General features: G+C 44.9%; 1 protein-coding gene across 2 annotated transcripts in view; it reads left to right on the top strand.

The window, feature by feature from the left end:
• Window positions 1–23,986, top strand: part of LOC121584991 (solute carrier family 23 member 2-like) — a 71,445-nt gene extending 47,459 nt beyond the window's left edge. For both annotated transcript variants that reach the window (XM_041901283.1, XM_041901284.1), the window contains 11 exons: window positions 2,326–2,483; window positions 11,757–11,845; window positions 12,457–12,527; window positions 13,053–13,234; window positions 15,920–16,040; window positions 20,416–20,572; window positions 20,734–20,881; window positions 21,026–21,131; window positions 21,323–21,590; window positions 21,744–21,839; window positions 22,089–23,986. In XM_041901283.1, coding sequence (XP_041757217.1) covers window positions 2,326–2,483; window positions 11,757–11,845; window positions 12,457–12,527; window positions 13,053–13,234; window positions 15,920–16,040; window positions 20,416–20,572; window positions 20,734–20,881; window positions 21,026–21,131; window positions 21,323–21,590; window positions 21,744–21,839; window positions 22,089–22,360 — 1,668 coding nt within the window. In that variant the 3' untranslated portion in view covers window positions 22,361–23,986. The remainder of the gene's footprint in view (window positions 1–2,325; window positions 2,484–11,756; window positions 11,846–12,456; window positions 12,528–13,052; window positions 13,235–15,919; window positions 16,041–20,415; window positions 20,573–20,733; window positions 20,882–21,025; window positions 21,132–21,322; window positions 21,591–21,743; window positions 21,840–22,088) is intronic.
• The last annotated feature ends 229 nt before the right edge of the window (window positions 23,987–24,215 follow it).

The following is a 24,215-nucleotide window of genomic DNA, read 5'->3' as shown; positions in this document are numbered from 1 at the left end:
CAGCAATTCTAAATATTAAATAGACATTTAAATCCTCCTGCTGCAGGATTATTTTCCTCCTGTGACGAAATGGGTCATATTAAGATCCGACATCTGTAATTGCCAGAGTCTTGCAGTATCCCTTTAATTACCAGATACACCTGTGTTATTATGTGGTTGATTGTCTGATATATGTGTAATATGCAAATAATGCCATGTTGACTCTATCTAATATGCAAATAATGACAAAACTGACTTGTGTCCTCCAGAGATTTTCTATTGCATACAGTGGGGAAAAAAGTATTTAGTCAGCCACCAATTGTGCAAGTTCTCCCACTTAAAAAGATGAGAGAGGCCTGTAATTTTCATCATAGGTACACGTCAACTATGACAGACAAAATGAGAAAAAAATTCCAGAAAATCACATTGTAGGATTTTTTATGAATTTATTTGCAAATTATGGTGGAAAATAAGTATTTGGTCAATAACAAAAGTTTCTCAATACTTTGTTATATACCCTTTGTTGGCAATGACACAGGTCAAACATTTTCTGTAAGTCTTCACAAGGTTTTCACACACTGTTGCTGGTATTTTGGCCCATTCCTCCATGCAGATCTCCTCTAGAGCAGTGATGTTTTGGGGCTGTCGCTGGGCAACACAGACTTTCAACTCCCTCCAAAGATTTTCTATGGGGTTGAGATCTGGAGACTGGCTAGGCCACTCCAGGACCTTGAAATGCTTCTTACGAAGCCACTCCTTCGTTGCCCGGGCGGTGTGTTTGGGATCATTGTCATGCTGAAAGACCCAGCCACGTTTCATCTTCAATGCCCTTGCTGATGTAAGGAGGTTTTCACTCAAAATCTCACGATACATGGCCCCATTCATTCTTTGCTTTACACGGATCAGTCGTCCTGGTCCCTTTGCAGAAAAACAGCCCCAAAGCATGATGTTTCCACCCCCATGCTTCACAGTAGGTATGGTGTTCTTTGGATGCAACTCAGCATTCTTTGTCCTCCAAACACGACGAGTTGAGTTTTTACCAAAAAGTTATATTTTGGTTTCATCTGACCATATGATATTCTCCCAATCCTCTTCTGGATCATCCAAATGCACTCTAGCAAACTTCAGACGGGCCTGGACATGTACTGGCTTAAGCAGGGGGACACGTCTGGCTCTGCAGGATTTGAGTCCCTGGCGGCGTAGTGTGTTACTGATGGTATGCTTTGTTACTTTGGTCCCAGCTCTCTGCAGGTCATTCACTAGGTCCCCCGTGTGGTTCTGGGATTTTTGCTCACCGTTCTTGTGATCATTTTGACCCCACGGGGTGAGATCTTGCATGGAGCCCCAGATCGAGGGAGATTATCAGTGGTCTTGTATGTCTTCCATTTCCTAATAATTGCTCCCACAGTTGATTTCTTCAAACCAAGCTGCTTACCTATTGCAGATTCAGTCTACAATTTTGTTTCTGGTGTCCTTTGACAGCTCTTTGGTCTTGGCCATAGTGGAGTTTGGAGTGTGACTGTTTGAGGTTGTGGACAGGTGTCTTTTATACTGATAAAAAGTTCAAACAGGTGCCATTAATACAGGTAACGAGTGGAGGACAGAGGAGCCTCTTAAAGAAGAAGTTAAGGTCTGTGAGAGCCAGAAATCTTGCTTGTTTGTAGGTGACCAAATACTTATTTTCCACCATAATTTGCCTCTCTCATCTTTTTAAGTGGGAGAACTTGCACAATTGGTGGCTGACTAAATACTTTTTTTCCCCACTGTAGGCTGCAACTGAATAACATGGCTTCCTCTCCTTGTCTCCTCTCCTTTATCTGCACTGATGTGAAAGACTTGGAGAGGTGGAGGCTAATGCCTGATAGGGTTCCTCCCTATTGCTTTCACCTGTCCTTTGTTATCAGTGCAGATGAACAAGAGGAGACGAGGAGTGGAAGCCACTTCCGACTGTTCAGATGCAGCCATGCCCAGGTCAGAAAATGCCATCTCACCACTTATTCAAGACTCTTCCGATTTCCCCTTCTATAACCCATATGATGTAACAGTCTCCCCACTCATTTTAAATTTAAATTTTAGTCATTTAGCAGACGTTCTTATCCAGAGATCGACTTACAGTTAGTGAGTGCATAATTTTTTCCCCCATACTGGTCCCCCGTGGGAAACGAACCCACAACCCTGGCGTTACACCATTCTCTACCAACTGAGCTACACGGGACTGATGTAACTAAGCCCCTCCCCTTCACACTGATGCTTATTAAACATACTCTTATGAAAGTTGATGCTCTGCTTCACTGTCGCACGCACACACACTTTCACATTGTAACCCTCTCTCCTCTCACTCTCTAGCACTACCTGACATGTTTCAGTGGTACCATTGCGGTGCCGTTCCTGCTAGCTGAAGCCATGTGTGTAGGGTTTGACCAGTGGGCTACCAGTCAGCTCATAGGAACTATCTTCTTCTGCGTGGGAATCACCACCCTGCTACAGACTACACTGGGCTGCAGGTACACACATGGTCTCACACACACACACACACATATACACACACACACACACACACACACACACACACACAGAGTGATGGGTTTAGGGCTGATGCAGACACCTGGGGAAACTGTAGGCCAGTGTTGTGGCTACAGGCTACTGTACATTTACATTTGACATTTACGTCATTTAGCAGACGCTCTTATCCAGAGCGACTTACAAATTGGTGCATTCAACTTATGATAGCCAGTGGGACTACCACCCAATTATTATTCTTTTTTTAATGGGGGGGTGGGGGAGGGGGGGGTAGAAGGATTACTTTTATACTATTCCAGGTATTCCTTAAAGAGGTAGGGTTTCAAGTGTCTCCGGAAGGTGGTCAGTGACTCCGCTGTCCTGGCGTCGTGGGGGAGCTTGTTCCACCATTGGGGTGCCAGAGCAGCGAATAGTTTTGACTGGGCTGAGTGGGAACTGTGCTTCCGTAGAGGTAGGGGGGCTAGCAGGCCAGAGGTGGATGAACGTAGTGCCCTCGTTTGGGTGTAGGGTCTGATCAGAGCCTGAAGGTAAGGAGGTGCCGTTCCCCTCACAGCTCCGTAGGCAAGCACCATGGTTTTGTAGTAGATGCAAGCTTCGACTGGAAGCCAGTGGAGTGTGCGGAGGAGTGGGGTGACATGAGAGAACTCTATCCTATTGATTTTCTCTCCTGCACTTTCCCCTTTACACTTTTTTTTTTACATCCCTCTCTTTCTCTAGTGTTCTCTACCTCTCCTTCTCTCTCTCCTTTTACCCTCTGCCTCTCACCCCCTACTCTCTCCTCTGTCCTCTCTCTCCCTCCTCTCTCTCTAAGTACCATTTACGCATAATAGACAGTGTTGAAGAGACTGTGAAAAGTCACTCCTCCCTCCGTTCTGTTCCACCTTCATTCCTCTTTATCCCTCTATCATTCTCTAGTGTGTGTCAAATCAAATCTTATTGGTCACATACACATATTTATATCTCCTCTCTCTCCCTCTCTAGAAATATGATATCCTTTAGAAATACCACAGCCAGGTTTCATCATTGTTGCCATGGTTATTATCACTACAACACGTGAATGTGTTGCTAGATGCCATGTCACGTTATGGTAATCTGTCTGTTGTTTGTAATTGTGTTTACATGTCTGTCTCAGGGCCAAGATACAGCAGCATTGATGGGAAATCACTGCACATACACACTGGACACACACACACACACATAGAAGGTACTCTCCTAGTCTCATGGCCTTGAGTGATTCCTGTCTGAAACAAGAGAATGAAGCAGTATTTTACTGTTTCAGCGACTAGTGTCTAACAGTCAGGCTACAGCCCTGAAAAGAACTGCACATACACACACACTCACACACAGACCAGTGGTATGGCAGACACACACTCCTCTCAGCTCAAGGAGAAACCAGGCGTTCAGCCACATAGGACCACTGTGAAAAAAATGGGTTGATGTAATCTAAGCTGTGTCCAATTGAACCCTTCAACCAAAGAACCGTAAATGTGGGCCAAAGAGCTCTATTTACATGTCATCTGACCATAGCACCATCTGGAGTTTGATAAATTCCATTGGCACTTGGATTGGAATCAGTGCTACGGTCAGATAACATGAAAATATAGCTATTTGGCCATGCACACCAGTGGTGAGTTTGGTGTTGAAAAACAGAAGCATATGCAGAAAAGTACTTCATACCTACGGTAAAATATAATTTCCAAAAAATTTGAGCATGCAATAAAGCACAGTATTTGTATTTATACAGTCTTTTTTGCTCATCTTTATCAAGGATGCCAATAATTATGGACCTGACTGTATATAATTTTTCGGTTGAAGGGTTCAATTCTCCTGTCTTTAGTCCTGCAATTACGACTGATCACACAGAGAAGCATACACAGAGGATTAGCCTATACATAGCACTTGTACAAATGTTAACATCATGCACCATAGAGGGCTGCGGGTCCCAATAGAGAGAGGGGTGTGATCTGCATTTTTCATGCTGTAGTTGGGAGCAGGCGGTCAGACAGACAACTTGGGGATGAAAATATTTTTGTTTTCCCGCAGATTGTTTGGAAACAGTTGTCTTTCTGCTTCATATGCGTTAGCCTACCTATTGTAATAAAAGCACATATTTGTTGCATTATTCACACAATCAGAATTCGCTGCTTCAAGTTAAGTAGCCTGTGGGCCAAAGAGCTCTATTTTCATGTCATCTGAGCAAGTGTCTTCACTGACATTTTCAACATGTCCCTGACTGTGTCTGTAATACCAACATGTTTCAAGCAGACCACCAGAGTCCCCTTGCCCAAGGACACTAAGATAACCTACCTAAATGACTACCGACCCGTAGCACTGACGTCTGTAGCCATGAAGTGCTTTGAAAGGCTGGTCATGGCTCATATCAACACCATTATCCCAGAAACCCTAGACCCACTCCAATTTGCATACCGCCCCAACAGATCCACAGATGATGCCATCTCTATTGCACTCCACACTGCCCTTTCCCACCTGGACAAGAGGAACACCTACGTGAGAATGCTATTCATTGACTACAGCTCAGCGTTCAACACCATAGTGCTCTCAAAGCTCATCACTAAGCTAAGGATCCTGGGACTAAACACCTCCCTCTGCAACTGGATCCTGGACTTTCTGACGGGCCGCCCCCCAGGTGGTAAGGGTAGGTAACAACACATCTGCCACGCTGATCCTCAACACGGGGGCCCCTCGGGTGCGTGCTCAGTCCCCTCCTGTACTCCCTGTTCACCCATGACTGCATGGCCAGGTACGACTCCAACACCATCAAGTTTGCCAACGGCACAACAGTGGTAGGCCTGATCACCGACAACGATGAGACAGCCTATAGGGAGGAGGTCAGAGACCTGGCCATGTGGTGCCAGGATAACAACCTCTCCCTCAACGTGACCAAGACAAAGGAGATGATTGTGGACTATAGGGGGAAAAAAAGAGGACTGAGCACGCCCCCATTCTCATTGTCGGGGCTGTAGTGGAACAGGTTGAGAGCTTCAAGTTCCTTGGTGTCCACATCACCAACAATCTATCATGGTCCAAACACACCAAGACAGTCGTGAAGAGGGCACAACAAAGCCTATTCCCCCTCAGGAGACTGAAAAGATTTGGCATGGGTCCTCAGATCCTCAAAAAGTTCTACAGCTGCACCATCGAGAGCAACCTGACTGGTTGCATCACCGCCTGGTATGGCAACTGCTCGGCCTCCGACCGCAAGGCACTACAGAGGGTAGTGCGTACGGCCCAGTACATCACTGGGGCCAAGCTTCCTGCCATCCAGGACCTCTATACCAGGCGGTGTCAGAGGAAGGCCCTCAAAATTGTCAAAGACTCCAGCCACCCTAGTCATAGACTGTTCTCTCTGCTACCGCACGGCAAGCGGTACCGGAGCGCCAAGTCTAGGTCCAAAAGGCTTCTCAACAGCTTCTACCCCCAAGCCATATGACTCCTGAACCGCTAATCATGGCTACCCGGACTATTTGCACCCTCACCCCATATTTTTACGCTGCTGCTACTCTGTTAATTATTTATGCATAGTCACTTTAGCTCTACCCACATGTACATATTACCTCAACTAGCCGGTGCCCCCGCCCATTGACTCGGCACCGGTACCCCCCTGTATGTAGCCTCCTTACTGTTATTTTATTTTACTTCTGCTATTTTTTTCTCAACACTTTTTTGTTGTTTTATTTTACTTTTTTATTAAGAAATAGATGCATTGTTGGTTAAGGGCTGTAAGTAAGCATTTCACGGTAATGTCTACACCTGCTGTATTCGGCGCATGTGGCAATTAAAATTTGATTTGATAGTCGCGGGAAGTAGGGATTCTGAGGGTGCTGCAGCACCCCCTGAAAAATACCCCTCCCCCCTAAAAAAAAGAAAGAAAAGTAGTGCACTGGGCCTTTACTTGTATTAGCGGACCGATATAGACTTCAACTTTTTTTCAGCATCTCCGCTTTGACAAGAAAGGTAGTTGTCGAATCAAGAACATTATCTTGCAGGATTCAATAGTTGGAATTGTAAGAGTTGTTTCCCTGTCCCTTTCTCTGCAATTGTCATTCTAAAGGAATCCAGAAAGAACAAAACCCTGTCCTCATATTTACATCAAAAGGTGCAAAGTTATGGGCAAAGACAAAACATCCATATTAAATGTGATATTTTTCATGATCAAATAACATGGAAAACATTTTCATCTCCTGAGTGGCGCAGTGGTCTAAGGCACTGCATCGCATCGCAGTGCTAACTGTGCCACTAGAGATCCTGGTTCGAATCCAGGCTCTGTCGTAGCCGGCCGCGACCGGGAGACCCATGGGGCGGCGCGCAATTGGCCCAGCGTCGTCCAGGGTAGGGGAGGGAATGGCCGGCAGGGATGTAGCTCAGTTGATAGAGCATGGCGTTTGCAACGTCAGGGTTGTGGGTTTGATTCCCACAGGGGGTATGAAAAAAATAAATAAAATTATGCACTAACTGTAAGTCGCTCTGGATAAGAGCATCTGCTAAATGACTAAAATGTAAATGTAAATGAAAACAACCACATTCTGCAGTATTAATTTACCATCCTTACAAACCACTTAATGTCAATGTACATTACTGTATTGTACATAGGCTGGTTATCTAGGTTTGTACCTGTAGACTTTCCTTCACCATGAAGAAAAATAATGCACAATACAGTAATTGAGTACATTGAGACGTCAAGAGGTTGGTGATGAGGCGCAGTTTGTAGAGCATGGCGCTTGCAATGCTAGGGTTGTGGGTTCGATTCCCACGGGGGTCCAGTAAGAAAAAGTATGCACTCACTACTGTAAATTGCTCTGGATAAGAGCATCACCTAAAATGGAAAAGGAATGAATAGACCATTTCAGTGTTCACATTGTTACGTTCCACAGCAAGAAAACCAAAAATGTCGCTCAAACAGAAGGGGGAACTAACAAAGAGTCACTGACCAACAACCAAAACGAAACAGATGGGATTTAAGGAGGGGTTCTGAAAGACACACTCATGGGGGTGTCCACTGAAAGTCAACTAACAACAACTGGAACCTAAAAGACACCCACCATGTGCACCCACTAAATTTGCAGAAGAAGAGGTAAACTAAATAAAAACCTACACCAAACTTAAAGACGGGAAGCAACCCAAAAAGGTGATCAGGGAAATCATATAAAGGATTGTTTGTCTAGAAATCAGAATAGGGAGCACCAACTAAAGGTGTTAACCCTCTACATCAGGGTTCTTCAATTCCGGTCCTGGAGGGCCGAAACACTTCTGTTTTTTATTTCTACCCGGTAGTTAATTGCACTCACCTGGTGTCCCAGGTCTGAATTAGCCCCTGATTAGAAGGAGAGGATGAAAAACAGAGGTGTTTTGGCCCTCCAGGACCGGAATTGAAGAACCCTGCTCTACATCATGGTTGCCCAACCCTGTTCCTGGAGCGCCAACCTCGTGTAGGTTTTCGCTCCAACCCTAGATGGGGCCTCCTGTTGTTCAGTTGGTAGAGCATGGCGCTTGCAACGCCAGGGTTGTGGGTTTGTTTCCCACGGGGGGCCAGTATGAAAAATGTATGCACTCACTAACTGTAAGTCGCTCTGGATAAGAGCGTCTGCTAAATGACTAAAAATGTAAAATGTAAAAAAAAATTACTAACCTGATTCATCTTATCAACCTGCTAATTATTAGAATCAGGTGTGCTAGATTAGGCTTGGACCAAAAACCTACAGGGCGGTAGCTCTCCAGGAACAGGGTTGGGCAGTCGTGCTCTACATCTATCAAGAAAGCACAGGTGAAAGACCTTCCCACTAACGAGATGGCAACCAGCACAGGTGTAACACATATTGACTAAGGAGGTGACACCAATCGGTGTGCCGTACGTGCTAATGAGCTATATGTGCTAAAGTCTAACATCAAAACATAAATGGAAAAACCAAAACCTGTAATAATATAGAAATAAGTTGTGTTTGCAAAGTATTTCAAGAAACTGGAAAACAAAGTATGTTTGTTCTGACTTCTGCAGAGGCCGCCTCGCAGTAAATGCTGTATGGCCACAGCAGACGTTGGATTGACCATGTAAAGCCTTTAAGTCGCTTTGGATAAAAGCGTCTCCTAAATGCCATATATTATTCTTATTAAATTAATTAAATAGAGTAGGCTATGTAGCCTATGCATGGGCGGAGAAGCACTGGGCAGTTATCTTTCCAAGGAAATGTACTTCATACATATGATTAGGCTATAGTTTACTACATTGCCTAGACAAATATTGATCACCCATATTGTCTCCGTCTGAAAATCGTCCCACTCTTAAAAGGTAGGCTGTACAACGTAGCTCAAGAGAATATGCAAGTCTCTCCAACTCTGCTCACTTAAAACTACGTCTAGCCTATTGGCTGATATGTCCTAGTAATACCGATAGTCTAATATAATGGTCCACGTGAGAATCCGTGCTAATTTATCTATTTCTTAGGTTATTTTTGCGCATTTTGATATTGCCTATAGGGCGCAAAATTGCTGCGACCATGGCTGTCAAGTGAGCTGCATCACATACGCCTAAAATAACATTGCGGGACTGCGTTTGGGTTCGGGACCAATTCTTGCTGTAGCGGGTGGGAGTCAGACAGAAAGCCGGCGGGTGTGGTATGAAAAGCTGCGAGAGCGGGATAAATAAATCAGTCCCGCACAGACCTATAATGCACGGATCACAGTTGTATTTTTCTGTGCCATGTAATTAACATTATCACAGGCTGCGAGAACTCAAATAAGCATTTGAGAAGTTGTAAGTGAGATAGCTGTTCTCTGCTCCATTGTATCTCTCTCACAACACACACACACACACACACACACACAGTCTGTAGCCAACAACTCAAAAGTCAATATTACGTACATCTTTTCACTAATGACTGTCATCTCTGTGTCACAAATCACAGCTATCTGTGTCACCCCTGCAACGTGGAGAGGGCGGGAGTGGAGGGAGGGGGGAAAAAGGCGGACTGAGGTAGAGGGCTGAAGATGAGGAAGAGATGGATGAGAGGCGACAGAGGCATGAGGGGAGTGCGGGGGTAGGCAGACGGAGAGAGATGGAGGGCGGAAGGGATGCAAAGAGGAATAGAGAAATGGAGAGTGAGTGGTGAGGAGAGGAGTGCTAGTGGCTGTGTTTGATGAGTCACCGTGCCAAGTGAGGTCAGATCAGTGAGCACACACACTGTTCTAGGAAAGGTGACGTGTTTGTGTGTGTGCTGACGTGTGTCCCTACCAGTGTATATCTGTGTGTTTCTGTCAGAGTGTAGCGCTGGTTTGTATGTGTGTTTGCGTGTCAGTGTGTGCACAGCTGGTCCCACCTGGGAACAACATGTGACCCTCTGAAGTAGATGAGTGCTGCTGGGTAAATTGGCGTCTGTGCGTTTGTCACGATCTCTCCCCCTTTCTCTCTTGTTCTCTCTCTCCTTCTGTCTCACTCCCCCCACACACACATCAGTGAAGATGACACTCAAATGGCCTGCAACAATTTCAAAGATGTTACTGAGTTAAAGTTCATATAAGGAAATCAGTCAATTGAAATAAATTAATTAGGCCCTAATCTATGGATTTCACAATACTGGGAATACATAAATGCATCGTTTGGTCACAGATACCTTTAAAAAAAGGTAGGGGTGTGGATCAGAAAAACAGTCAATATCTGGTGTGACCACCATTTGCCTCATGCAGCGTGACACATCTCCTTCGCATAGAGTTGATCAGACTGTTGATTGTGGCCTGTGAAATATTGTCCCATTCCTCTTCAATGGCTGTGCGAAGTTGCTGGATATTGACAGGAACTGGATCACGCTGTCATACACATCGATCCAGAGCATCCCAAACATGCTCAATGGTCAACATGTCTGGTGAGTATGCAGGCCATGGAAGAGCTGGGACCTTTCTCAGCTTCCAGGAATTGTGTACAGATCATGGGGCCGTGCATTATCATGCTTGTGGTAGAGAAATGAACGTTCAATTCTCTGGCAAACGCTCTGGTGGACATTTCTGCAGTCAGCATGCCAATTGCACGCTCCCTCAAAACTTTAGACATCTGTGGCATTGTGTTGTGTGACAAAACTGCACATTTTAGAGTGGCCTTTTATTGTCCCCAGCACATGGTGCACCTGTGTAATGACCATGCTGTTTAATCAGCTTCTTGATATGCCACACCTGTCTGGTGAATGGATTATCTTGGCAAAGGATAAATGGTCACTAAATTTGTGCACAACATTTGAGAGAAATAAGCTTTTTGTGCATATGGAACATTTCTGGGATCTTTTATTTCAGCTCATGAAACATGGGACCAACACTTTACATGTTGCGTTTACATTTTTGTTCAGTGTAATAACAATAATGTTAATAAAGTGATAGTTAATTTGATGTATAGCAAACATCCAAATACAGAGGAGCCTTAAAGGTACTTAACAGGCAAACGTTTTTATTTGTCATGACTGGTGGGTGACTGATTGTCTTGCTATTCTTATGCATTATTGACATGGCTAATTTCACCTGCCTTGTACATTTCCATTGATATCAGTTACATGCATATTCATTATTCATTGATCTCATTAATCTGGTTGTTGATTAGAGTTAATGATGATGTCTAACTGCACACTGACTGACCAGCATTCAAATCAGTACTAATTATCAGCAATCACCTGCTCCATTCAAACACCACAGCTCTGTCAGTGTCCATGCTGTTGCTGTTACCTAGCCAGGGTTAACCCTGCTTCTGTGTTCACTAGTGACACCTACTGGACAGACAGGATAACTGTTGGTTACACTCTACTTGAGTCCATAGCTGTAAGGGCTTCATAACACTGGCTTATTCATCATCACATAACCATCATGACAGCTGTTATCACACACACTATGATAACTGACTTTACACTGTTTTACAACTAACTGACACAAACTATGTTTGACAGTTTTTGATAGTTTTCAGCAATTTTACATGTGGATTGCAGTCACTCCTTGTCCATAAACTGCATTCAAGGAAACACATATCTAAATATGTAAAACTATATATTTATTATTTTCATACTAAAGCACATCTATCACTTTAAAAATATGCCTAGTGTGTGTATTAGAGGAATGTGTGTGTGTGTGTTCTAATTGAGTGAGTTGCTGTTGTGTGTGTTGTCACTCAGCTAATAAGATAATAATCTGTTAATAAGATGCTTAGTGTGTGTGCGTTTGTGTGTGTATTCTTACTAATAGAGTGATTGTGTGTGTGGTTGTCATTCCAGACTTCCTTTGTTCCAGGCCAGTGCGTTTGCCTTCCTGGCTCCCGCCAGAGCAATCCTGTCACTAGACAAGTGGAAGTGCAACGCTACAGGTAAACAAACACACGTATACACACACACACATACACACACTGAGTACACACACCCCACGAGTGCCTTCATTATGACCTGGTCTCACCCTCACTCTCCTGCCCACGTGAGCTGGCATCAGTAGTGCTGACTGGCACCTCAGTTGGCATCAGATGAGGTTTTCAGGTTGCCATCAGATTAGATTTCCAGGTTCGGTGCCAGTGTGTTAATCTATAACATCAGTGTCCTGGAAAAACCTTGTATCTCACTTTTTGTAGATTTTGATTTTATTAAACATAAATCGATATTAGTCATGCCCCTCCATGTTCTATGAACCTTTCATTACTCTAGAATTGGAACTAATAAAAAGTCATCCAAAATGCCTTGTAAACTAGCCTGGCTGACGCGTCCCACGTGACTAGTGAAGAGCTGTTTGAGAGCTGATGTCAGCCAGAGTACTTGTGAACCTCCATGGCGATAGATCAGAAAATAAACCGTGACTTTTAACTTTTTTGAGATACACGTTTTTTCCAGGACGCAGACGATAACAGAATGATAAATGTGTTTTATCATTCTTCTCTGTTCTTTTTGTTTCTCTTTTTCTTCTCTCTTATTTTCTCCGTCCCTCTGTCAGTGGTTCCTCCCATGTTCAACGAGACTGAGCTGCTCAACACTGAACACATCTGGCATCCTCGGATACGAGAGGTGAGAGCGAGGGGAAATTAAATGCGAGATGGAAGGGGATGACATAGAAGGAGAGAGCAGGAGACATATTTTAAAGTATCCAATCCTTTACATTGCATAGTGTAAAAAGAGAGGTCTACTCCTGTGTTCTGTGTCAGTGTTGTTCAAAGCCCATGTTAGCCAGTCAGCACATCCCAGTCACAGTGATACCCTCTGGGCCTACACTAAAACAAAGAGTACAAAGAGTTCTAATTGATTATGTTTCTTTAGGCCTGTTGCTGTGACTCAGCCTTTAGCCGTGTGTGTTGCGTGTGTGATTGCGTGTATGCACACATCGTATGTGTGCATGTGCACTGAGAGTGTGACGGAGGCCTTTAACTCACATTAACCTTTTATAAGGCTTGTGTAAGTGGGTTTGATAACCCTGTTTTGATGCGTGTGTGAGGCGGTAACTCAATCACGATGTCACAATGAATAGAATTAGAGACAAGGACGTCGATAGACTATCAAGGCTGTACCAATGTCTGTCTCTTTACCCTCCACCAGATCCAGGGGGCTATCATTGTGTCGTCTCTGATAGAGGTGTGTATCGGCTTCCTGGGGCTCCCAGGGCTCCTTTTGAAATACATCGGGCCCCTGACCATCACCCCGACTGTGGCCCTCATCGGCCTGTCTGGCTTCCAGGCTGCAGGGGAGAGAGCAGGGAAACACTGGGGCATCGCCATGCTGTGAGTAGTATACTGTGGCTCTAATCTCTCCTGACTGACTACTTGGATAGTCCCCTGTACAGTCCCCAGCCCTCTATATGTTTTCCTATAGTATCTGTTGTTGTCTTTGTCTTGTTATGATGCATGGCAAATTTAGGTGAAAACAGAAAGTAAAATGCTTTCATATCTTATCTATCTTTTGTTATCCTATAAGACTGACTCCCACCCCCCAGAGGCATCCTTAGCCAATCAATTATCGTAACAGCCCATTAAATAGCCAATCAGAATGAATTACCGGCAGACAGTCGCCCCTGCGGAATAGAGGTCAGGTAACCTTAGTGCTCCAGACAGAGACCTCTGGGCCTAGGTTCAAGAAGGGCTGTGTCTGTTGGTAATTGTTTGTGTCTGCTACATTGTTATTCATTTATTTATTTTATTGTCTCTTTCGGGAAAATGTGTCTTGCAACTCATCGCATAGCACAGCATCACAGATGTTATATGTAACTTATTTGAGTTATCAATTAATTGATTTCCTTGTTTCTTTTTTGAGAATTACACATTTTGATCCAGCTGTCTTTATAGGAGGGTTATTGGTTCTCTTGACAAATGTTTAACTGTTCTACAAATCAAAGCAGATAGTGGATGTTTCCAAGTGTGATTACTGCTTTTCCTTGACCCCTGACTTCTGTATTTCTTACTCGTCATCTCGCTCTTGTTCTCTCTCTCTCTCTCAATTTAAGGGCTTTATTGGTATGGGAAACATATGTTTACATTGCCAAAGCAAGTGAAATAGATAATAAACAAAAGTGAAATAAACAGTAAAAAATTAACAGTAAACATTACACTCACAAAAGTTCCAAAAGAATAAAGAAATGTCAAATGTCATATTATGTCTATATACAGTGTTGTAACGATGTGCAAATACTTAAAGTAAAAATAAATAAATAAACATAAATATGGGTTGTATTTACAAAGGTGTTTGTTCTTCACTGGTTGCCCTTTTCTTGTGGCAGCAGGTCACAAATCTTGCTGCTGTGATTGCACACTATGGTATTTCACCCAATAGATATTTTTTTAATTATTTGTGGGTCTGTGTAATCTGAGGGAAATATGTGTCTCTAATATAGTCATACATTTGGCAGGAGGCTAGGAAGTGCAGCTCAGTTTCCACCTCATTTTGTGGGCAGTGTGCACATAGCCTGTCTTCTCTTGAGAGCCAGATCTGCCTACAGCGACCGTTCTCAATAGCAAGGCTATGCTCACTGAGTCTGTACATAGGCAAAGTTTTCCTTAATTTTGGGTCAGTCACAGTGGTCAGGTATTCTGCCACAGTGTACTCTCTGTTTAGGGCCAAATAGCATTCTAGTTTGCTCAGTTTTTTTGTTAATTCTTTCCAATGTGTCAAGTAATTATCTTTTTGTTTTCTCATGATTTTTTGGGTTTAATTGTGTTGCTGTCCTGGGGTTCTGTGGGGTCTGTTTGTGAACAGAGCCCCAGGACAAGCTTGCTTAGGGGACTCTTCTCCAGGTTCATCTCTCTGTAGGTGATGGCTTTGTTATGGAAGGTTTGGGAATCGCTTCCTTTTAGGTGGTGGTAGAATTTAACGGCTCTTTTCTGGATTTTAATAATTAGCGGGTATCGGCCTAATTCTGCTCTGCATGCAGTATTTGGTGTTTTACTTTGTACACTGAGGATATTTTTGCAGAATTCTGTATGCAGAGTCTCAATTCTGTGTTTGTCCCATTTTGTGAATTCTTGGTTGGTGAGCGGACCCCAGACCTCACAACCATAAAGGGCAATGGGTTCTATAACTGATTCAAGTATTTTTAGGCAGATCCAATTGGTATGTCTAATTTTATGTTCCTTTTGATGGCATAGAAGGCCCTTCTTGCCTTGTCTCTCAGATCGTTCACAGCTTTGTGGAAGTTACCTGTGGCGCTGATGTTTAGGCCGAGGTATGTATCGTTTTTTGTGTGCTCTAGGGCAACGGTGTCTAGATGGAATATGTGTTTGTGGTCCTGGGAACTGGAACACTATTATTTTTGTCTTACTAAGATTTACTGTCAGGGCCCAGGTCTGACAGAATCTGTGCAGAAGATCTAGGTGCAGCTGTAGGCCCTCCTTGGTTGGGGACAGAAGTACCAGATCATCAGAAAACAGTAGACATTTGACTTCAGATTCTAGTAGGGTGAGGTCGGGTGCTGCAGACTGTTCTAGTGCCCTCGCCAATTCGTTTATATATATGTTGAAGAGGGTGGGGCTTAAGCTGCATCCCTGTCTCATCCCACGGCCCTGTGGAAAGAACTGTGTTTTTTTGGCAATTTAAACCGCACACTTGTTGTTTGTGTACATGGATTTTATAATGTCGTATGTTTTTCCCCCAACACCACTTTCCATCAATTTGTATAGCAGACCCTCATGCCAAATTGAGTGAAGAGCTTTTTTGAAATCAACAAAGCATCAGAAGACTTTTCCTTTGTTTTGGTTTGTTTGTTTGTCAATTAGAGTGTGCAGGGTGAATACGTGGTCTGTCGTATGGTAATTTGTTAAAAAGCCAATTTGATATTTGCTCAGTACATTGTTTTCACTGAGGAAATGTACAAGTCTGCTGTTAATGATAATGCAGAGGATTTTCCCAAGGTTGCTGTTGACGCATATCCCACGGTAGTTATTGGGGTCAAATTTGTCTTCTCTCTCTCTCTCTAGGACTATATTCCTGGTGTTGTTGTTCTCACAGTATGCGAGGAACGTACAGCTTCCTCTGCCCATCTACAAGGCTAAGAAAGGTTGGACCTCTTATAGATTACAGCTCTTCAAGATGTTCCCTGTGAGTACCCTCACACGTGCACACACGCACACACACACACACACACACACAGAGATGTGCACGCACAGAGAAATACACTGGCAGGAGTACACACACATACACTCCTAGACACACATCCCCTTTCCTGGAGTGTGCTTATTGATCCAATCCGTCACAGTGCCAAGTGAGGTCAGATAAATGGGCACACACTCCTCTATCTCTCTCCATCTTTTAGATACCTCTTTCCATCCTCCCATTACCTGTCGAATCCTACTGTTCAAATCTTATTCACCTCCCCTGTCTCCTCCTCCCCCGTTCCTCTTAATAAGATCTGAAATTATTCAGCCCCCTATGGGGCCCTTTCTCTCTCTTTTTCCCTGTTCTGCACTGTATATACATCTCCCGTGTGTCTGTCTGCCTGTAGCTGTATCGGAAATGTGTCTAGCCTACTACTTACTAAAACTGCATACTGTGTACTAATCGTACTACATACTATTGAGAACGTACTGTTTGATAAAAACGTATGCAGTAAGTAAGCAACAATCGTGCTTTTTCCCTACCATTCGTAACTTTCTGTTAGTATGCAAGTATGAGTATTCGGACACGGCCTGTGTGTTGTAGCCCGCCTGTACCCTACATTCTATTGGCAAATGTGCAATCACTGGAGAATAAGCTGGAGGAGCTCCGTTCGAGACTATTCCATCAACGGGACATTAAGAACTGTAATATACTATGCTTCTCAGAGTCATGGCTGAACAAGGACATGGATAATATACAGTTAACAGGGTTTTCTGTGCATCGGCAAGACAGAACGGTAGCGTCCAGTAAGCTCCGGGGGGAGGGGTGTGTCTCTTTGTTAACAACAGCTGGTGTGCAATCTCTTATATTAAGGAAGTCTCTAGGTTCTGCTCGTTTGTGTTAGAATACCTCATGATAAGCTGTAGACCAAACTATTTACCAAGAGTTTTCATCTGTAGTTGTTTATTTACCACCACAAACTGATGTTGGCACTAAGACCGCACTCAACGAGCTGTATAGGGCCATAAGCAAAGAAGAAAATACTCATCAAGAGGTGGCGCTCCTAGTGGCCGGTGATTTTAATGCAGGAAAACTCTAATCCGTTTTACCTAATTTCTACCAGCATGTCACCTGTGCAACTAGAAGGAAAACAATTCTAGATCAGCTTTACTCCACACACAGAGCCACATACAAAGCTCTCCCTCTCTCTCCATTTGGCAAATCTGACCATAACTCTATCCTCCTGATTCCTGCTTACAAGCAGAAACTCAAACAGGAGGAATCAGTGACTCACTCAATACGGAAGTAGTCTGATGAAGCGTTTGCTAAGCTACAGGACATTAGCTAGCAAAGACTGGAATATGTTCCAGGAGTTTTATCACATCAGTCACTGGTTTCATAAATAAGTGCATTGATGACATTGTCCCAACAGTGACCATACGTACGTACATATCCCAACCAGAAGCCATCGATTACAGGCAACATCCGCACTGAGCTAAAGGCTAGAGTTGACGCTTTCAAGGAGTGGGACACTAATCCGGACGCTTATAAGAAATCCCACTACGCCCTCCGACAAACCATCAAACAGACAAAGCGTCTATAAAGGACTAAGATCAAATCCTACTGTACCGGCTCTGACGCTCGTCGGATGAGGCAAGGCTTGTAAACTATGATGGATTTCAAATGGAAACCCAGCCACGAGCAGCCCAGTGATGCGAGCCTAACAGACTAACTAAATACTTATATGCTCGCTTTGAGGCAAGCAAAACTGAACAGTGCAAAAAAACACCAGCTTTTCCGGATGACTGTGTGATCACGCTCTCCGTAGCCAATGTGAGTGAGCCCTTTAAACAGGTTAACATTCAGGCCGCAGGTCCAGACGGATTATCAGGACACTTACTCAGAGCATGTGCTGACCAGCTGGCAAGTGTCTTCACTGACATTTTCAACCTCTCCCTTTTCAAGCAGATCCTGTGCCCAAGAACACCAAGGTGACCTATCTAAATGACTACCCTCCCGTAGCACTCACATCTTTAGCCCTGAAATGCTTTGAAAGCCTGGTCATGGTTCACATCAACACCATCATTCCAGATACCCTGGACTCACTCCAATTCGCGTACCGCCCCAACAGATCCACAGATGCCGCCATCTCTTTCCCACCTAGACAAAAGGAACACCTACGTGAGAATGCTGTTCATTGACTACAGCTAAGCATTCAACACCATAGTGCCCTCCAAGCTCATCACTAAGCTAAGGACCCTGGGACTGAACACTTCCCTCTGCAACTGGATCCTGGACTTCCTGACGGGCGCCCCAAGGTGGTGAGAGTAGGCAACAACTCATCCGCCAAGCTGACCATCAACACGCAGGTCCTTCAGGGGTGCGTGAAAGTCCCATCCTGTACTCCCTGTTCACCCACGACTGCGTGGCCACGCAAGATTTCAACACCATCATTAAGTTTGCCGCCGACCACGTCAGTGGTAGGCCTGATCACCGACGACGATGAGACAGCCTATAGGGAGGAGGTCAGAGACCTGGCAGTTTGGTGTCAGGACCACAACCTCTCCCTCAACGTGACCAAAACAAAGGAGCTGATCGTGGACTACAGGAAACGGCGGGCCGAGCACGCCACCATCCCCATCTACGGGGCTATAGTGGAGCAGGTCGAGAGCTTCAAGTTCCTCGGTGTCCACATCACTAAGGAGCTATCATGGTCCAAACACCAACACAGTCGTGAAGAGGGCACGACAACACCTCTCCCCCTCAGGAGCCTGAAAAGATTTGGCATGGGCCCTCAGATCCTCAAAAAGTTCCACAGCTGCACCATTGAGAGCATCTTGACTGGCTGCATCACCGCTTGGTATGGCAACTGCTTGGCATCCGACCGCAAGGCGATACAGAGAGTAGTGCGTACGGCCCAGTACATCACTGGGGCAGAGATCCCTGCCATCCAGGACCTCTATACCAGGCAGTGTCAGAGGAAGGCCCTAAAAATTGTCAAAGAATGTTCTTGTCTTGTCAAAGACTGCAAGCGGTACCAGAGTGCCAAGTCTGGGACCAAAAGGCTCCTGAACAGCTTCTACCCCCAAGCCATAAGACTGCTAAATAGTTAGTTAAATTGTTAGTCCAGGTAGCAATTTGGTTATCTGCGTTGACCCTTTTTGCAATTACTTTTTTGACTCATCACACACGCTGCTGCTACTGTTTACTATCTGTCACTTTATTCCTAGTTATATGTACATATCTACCTCAACTACCTTGTATGCCTGCACATCGACTCGGTACTGGTACCCTGTGTGAATGTATGTGTGTGTATATATATATATATATATGTTATCGTTACTCATTGTATTTATTATTACTTTTATTATTACGTGTTTTACTTTTCTATTATTTCTCTATTTTCTTTCTCTCTGCATTGTTGGGAAGGCCTGTTAGTAAGCGTTTCACTGTTAGTCTACACCTGTTGTTTACGAAGCATGTGACAAATAACATTTGATTTGATAGCTGCTCTGGTCATTTGATGTCATGATAGCTCATATATCTGCTGCTCTAATAGACCAGTAGACAGACACTTGCTTGTATTGGTGACTACACTTAAATAAAGCCCTCTTCATCACCATCACCATCACTCTCTCTATCTGATTAAAGGTTCCACTCTTAATTATTATTATTTTTGTATTATTTAATTTTTTACTTCTACCCCTTTTTCTCCCCAATTTCGTGATATCCAATTGGCTGTTAGTCTTGTCTCATTGCTGCAACTCCCCTACGGACACGGGAGAGGTGAAGGTCGAGAGCCATGCGTCCTCCGAAACACGTCCCTGCTAAGCCGCACTGCTTCTTGACACACTGCTCACTTAACCCGGAAGCCAGCCGCACCAATATGTCGGAGGAAACGGCGTCCATCTGGCAACCGAAGTCAGCTTGCAGGCACCCGGCCCGCCACAAGGAGTCGCTAGAGCGCAATGGGACAATTAAATCCCGGCCGGCCAAACCCTCCCCTAACCCAGACGACGCTGGGCCAATTGTGCGCCGCCTCATTGGTCTCCCGGTCATGGCCGGCTATGACACAACCTGGGATCGAACTCGGGTCTGTAGTGATGCCTCAAGCACTGCGATGCAGTGCCTTAGACCGCTGCGCCACTTGGGAGGCCGGTTCCACTCTTTATTAATCTGCCCTTTACTGTTTGAACTGGTGACCTCACAACTCCCATATTGAAAAAAGTAATCATCGCTCTCCCTGTCTGTTTAAAGGGCATTCTATAGACGTTCTGCAGTTCATTATGGTGCTCTTCACTGTAACTCACCAGGACATACTGTATTTCTGTGTGTTTTGAGGTTCATGTTTGACCCTTAGTGTTTCCCTCTCCCTCAGATCATCATGGCCATCCTGGTGTCATGGCTGATTTGTTTTATCTTCACCATAACCAATGTTTTCCCGCCGGAGAAAGACAAGTACGGTTACTACGCCCGAACCGACGCACGCCAGGGGATACTGGCAGCCGCACCCTGGTTCAAGATCCCATACCCCTGTGAGTTACCACTCCTTATGTTGTTCAACCCGCCCCTAGCTATGCCCAAACTCTGAATCAGAGCATCCAATAGCTTCGTAGCTTTCTCAAATCTAGAATGTTGTGGTTTTTTTTGTTCCATATCAGTGTGTTGATGTTGAGTTTGTGTTTTTTACCCATAGTTCAGTGGGGTGTTCCTACGGTGACAGCGGCGGGGGTGATCGGAATGTTCAGTGCCGTGGTCGCCAGCATCATTGAGTCCATTGGAGACTACTACGCCTGTGCCCGCCTCTCCTGTGCCCCCCCACCCCCCATTCATGCCATCAACAGGTACTTGACCTTGCTTGCATAGCTCCTTGCCTAATTCACCTCATAGAATCTGCTTACATCACACAAACACAATGGTTTGAATCATGACTTGAGATCCGTCTCTCTCTCTCCCTCTTCCTTTCTGTTTTTTTTCTCTCTCTGTAGGGGTATATTTATGGAAGGTCTGTCCTGCGTGTTGGATGGTCTGATGGGGACAGGAAACGGCTCTACTTCCTCCAGTCCTAATATAGGCGTGCTGGGCATCACTAAGGTAACCATCACACACTTCAACACACAGTCAGAGTCCCACTACAAGTTCTGTTCAAATATTAAATATTAATGTTTTAATTGGCTAGTAGTCTGCTTGGATTTAATTTGCTCTGTAGAGTGGGACTATTTTATTCTTCCTGATGTCCTTGATTCGCTTTCTTACACCCTGCTGCTCTCTGATTGGTCCTCCAGGTGGGCAGCCGGCGTGTGATCCAGTACGGTGCTGCTATGATGCTGCTGCTAGGGCTGGTGGGTAAATTCAGCGCATTGTTTGCCTCCCTGCCTGACCCTGTCCTGGGGGCGTTGTTCTGTACCCTGTTTGGGATGATTACGGCTGTGGGACTGTCCAACCTGCAGTTTGTAGACCTCAACTCCTCCAGGAACCTCTTTGTTCTGGGCTTCTCCATCTTCTTTGGCCTGGTACTGCCCAGCTACCTCAAACAGAACCCTCTGGTCACAGGTGAGTAGAGGACAAGTGCACTACAGAATTAGCTCATTGGCCTACTCCTTCAGTGTTCACACATCTGAAAGGACTGGGTAGGTCTCTGAACTCTCTCTCTCTCTCTCTCTCTCTCTCTCTCTCGCTCTCTCTATCCCTCTTTCTGTCTCTCAGGTATAGTGTCGATAGACCAGGTGTTGAACGTGCTCCTGACCACAGCCATGTTCGTAGGGGGGTCAGTGGCATTTGTGCTGGACAACACTATCCCTGGTGAGTGGACTGAACTATCACACTATCACTGTTTGTTATTACACTATCCCTGATGAGTAGACTGTACTATCCCACTATCACTGTTAGACTAAACTATCACACTACTACTATTAATCTGCCATTGTACTCAACCCTTTTGAGTGCATTTTGAGATAGGACAAGCATATCACAAACTGTTGCCTTCTCCAATCGCTCACCCCCTCATCCTCTGTCTTCCTCTTTTCTCTCTCTTTCCTTTCCTCCTGTCAGGTACCCTGGAGGAGCGAGGGATCAGGAAGTTGAAGCGTGGGTCGGGACCCAATACTGCGGAGCTGGAGGGGATGAGAACCTACGACCTCCCATTCGGCATGGACTTCCTGCGCCGCCACACCGTCTTCCAGTACTTCCCCATCAGCCCCACCTTCAGCGGCTACCAATGGGGCGCGATCATCAAGGCCTGCAGACGTAGGGGGGGACGGGGGGAGGCAGGGAAGGCAGCAGAGATGGAGGGAATCGCAGAACCAGGGGAGAGCGGGGTATAGCAGATGGGTAGAACCAGGCTGGAGGGGAGAGAGATGGAGTTTGGAACCATGGAAGGGAGGAGGGGTGGAGGTTTTTGGGTAGCGTCAGTGCAGTGTGACATGCTCAACCCTGTCTTGTATGTCTGTGTGTGTGTCTGTATAACTCACTGTCTATGCCCTATTCATGCTGTTATTAGCATGTTATAACAGGTGTCATAAGCGTGTAATAACAGATGTCCTTATAGAGGAGGGTTCAGATGGAGTTGCAACACGCTCTCTGGCTCTTGTCTCTGCCTAGTATGTGTGCATAAGAGTGTCTTAGACAGCCCATTATTGAGGTCCCCCTCTTCCCCCATTTCTACTGGGTCTTCAGTTAAAACACTTATTTTCTCAGTCAACCTGTCTACATTCATTCCAAGAGGAATGGTAAGAAAAGGTTTGTTCTCTGCTGTTGAACCAAAATACTCAGATGTATTACACTCCCAGTGGCCTCCGTGTGCGTGTGTGTATATATGCCCACCCATGATATTGTGATGGGGTAGGGTGTGTCATTTGCGCTGGCACATTTCCTGTTTAAGAACAGATGGACAGAGACAGACAAATGGATGGACAGTATCTCATTTACAGCAAAAGTTTAAAGCTGAATGATTGACACCTTACAGGCCCAATGAGAATCAGACACAGCTAGTCAGTCAGCCCTGTTTAGCAAACCTACATTGCCCAAGGTGGTTATGGGAAATGTAGTCTTCTGTTGAAAGGGGACTGGATGGAAGCTGGAGAGGCTTTATGCAAATTCACATTAGACTAATAATTTGCCTGCACACTCAATTTACACACACACACACACACACACATAAGCACACTACCAAACACAAGCTTAATTGCATGCAGACAGGCAAGGGCAGATAATGTAGATGCAAGTGGCTTGTCAAGTGGTAGACCTTAGCAAAGCAAAGTGATTGTGATGTTAGTTTTGCACTATTAGTCGCAAGAGTTAATGCACAGAATGTTCGCTGAAACCTGCCCCTCTATTTGGCTTCTATTACCCACATAACACAGCCACACGTCAAACACACAATTAGGGCTGTTATGGTGACCGTATTACCGCCACACCGGCAGTCACGAGTCATGGCCGCAGTCAAATTCCACGTGATCGTTGAGTCATGGTAACTAAGCTTCTCCAAAGCTGTGCTCTGATGCCACTGATGGTTATTAATAGCCTACCAAATTTGCTAACAGTCACTAATGGCCTGGGACTCAGAGCTCTATTGTCCCTCTAATCACTCTGACATCAATGCAAATGCAATCGAAAATCAAATCAAACACTTAATGAGAGCCCTGGAATTCAGAGTTTGAGCGGAATAGGATCACCTTTTGAGCAGCTAGAGCCAGCTCCTCATAGCTCAACCTGGACTCAAGGGTAGACGTAACATAGTACATGTAAATCCGGGACACTCCATTTAGTATGACATGTTACGTTTCATATGGTATGTATTCATTTGCTGTTATAACCATACCAAACATAAGATATCATACTAATTTGAGTGTCCCGGATATACGTTTACTACACAACATGACAAAAAGTATGTGGAGGCCAGCTCGTCAAACATCTCATTCCAAAATCATGGGCATTAATATGGAGTTGGTCCCCCCTTTGCTGCTGTAACAGCCTCCACTCTTCTGGGAAGGCTTTCCAATAGATGTTGGAACATTGCTGCGGGGACTTGCTTCCATTCATCCACAAGAGCATTAGTGAGGTCGGGCACTGATGTTGGGCGATTAGGCCTGGCTCGCAGTCGGCGTTCCAATTCATCCCAAAGGTGTTCGATGGGGTTGAGGTCAGGGCTCTGTGCAGGCCAGTCAAGTTCTTCCACAC

This window comes from Coregonus clupeaformis, chromosome 16 (assembly GCF_020615455.1).
Source record: "Coregonus clupeaformis isolate EN_2021a chromosome 16, ASM2061545v1, whole genome shotgun sequence".
Taxonomy (NCBI): domain Eukaryota; kingdom Metazoa; phylum Chordata; class Actinopteri; order Salmoniformes; family Salmonidae; genus Coregonus; species Coregonus clupeaformis.
The sequence above is the reverse complement of the archived record's forward strand: the minus strand, read 5'-3'. Positions and strand labels throughout refer to the sequence as shown.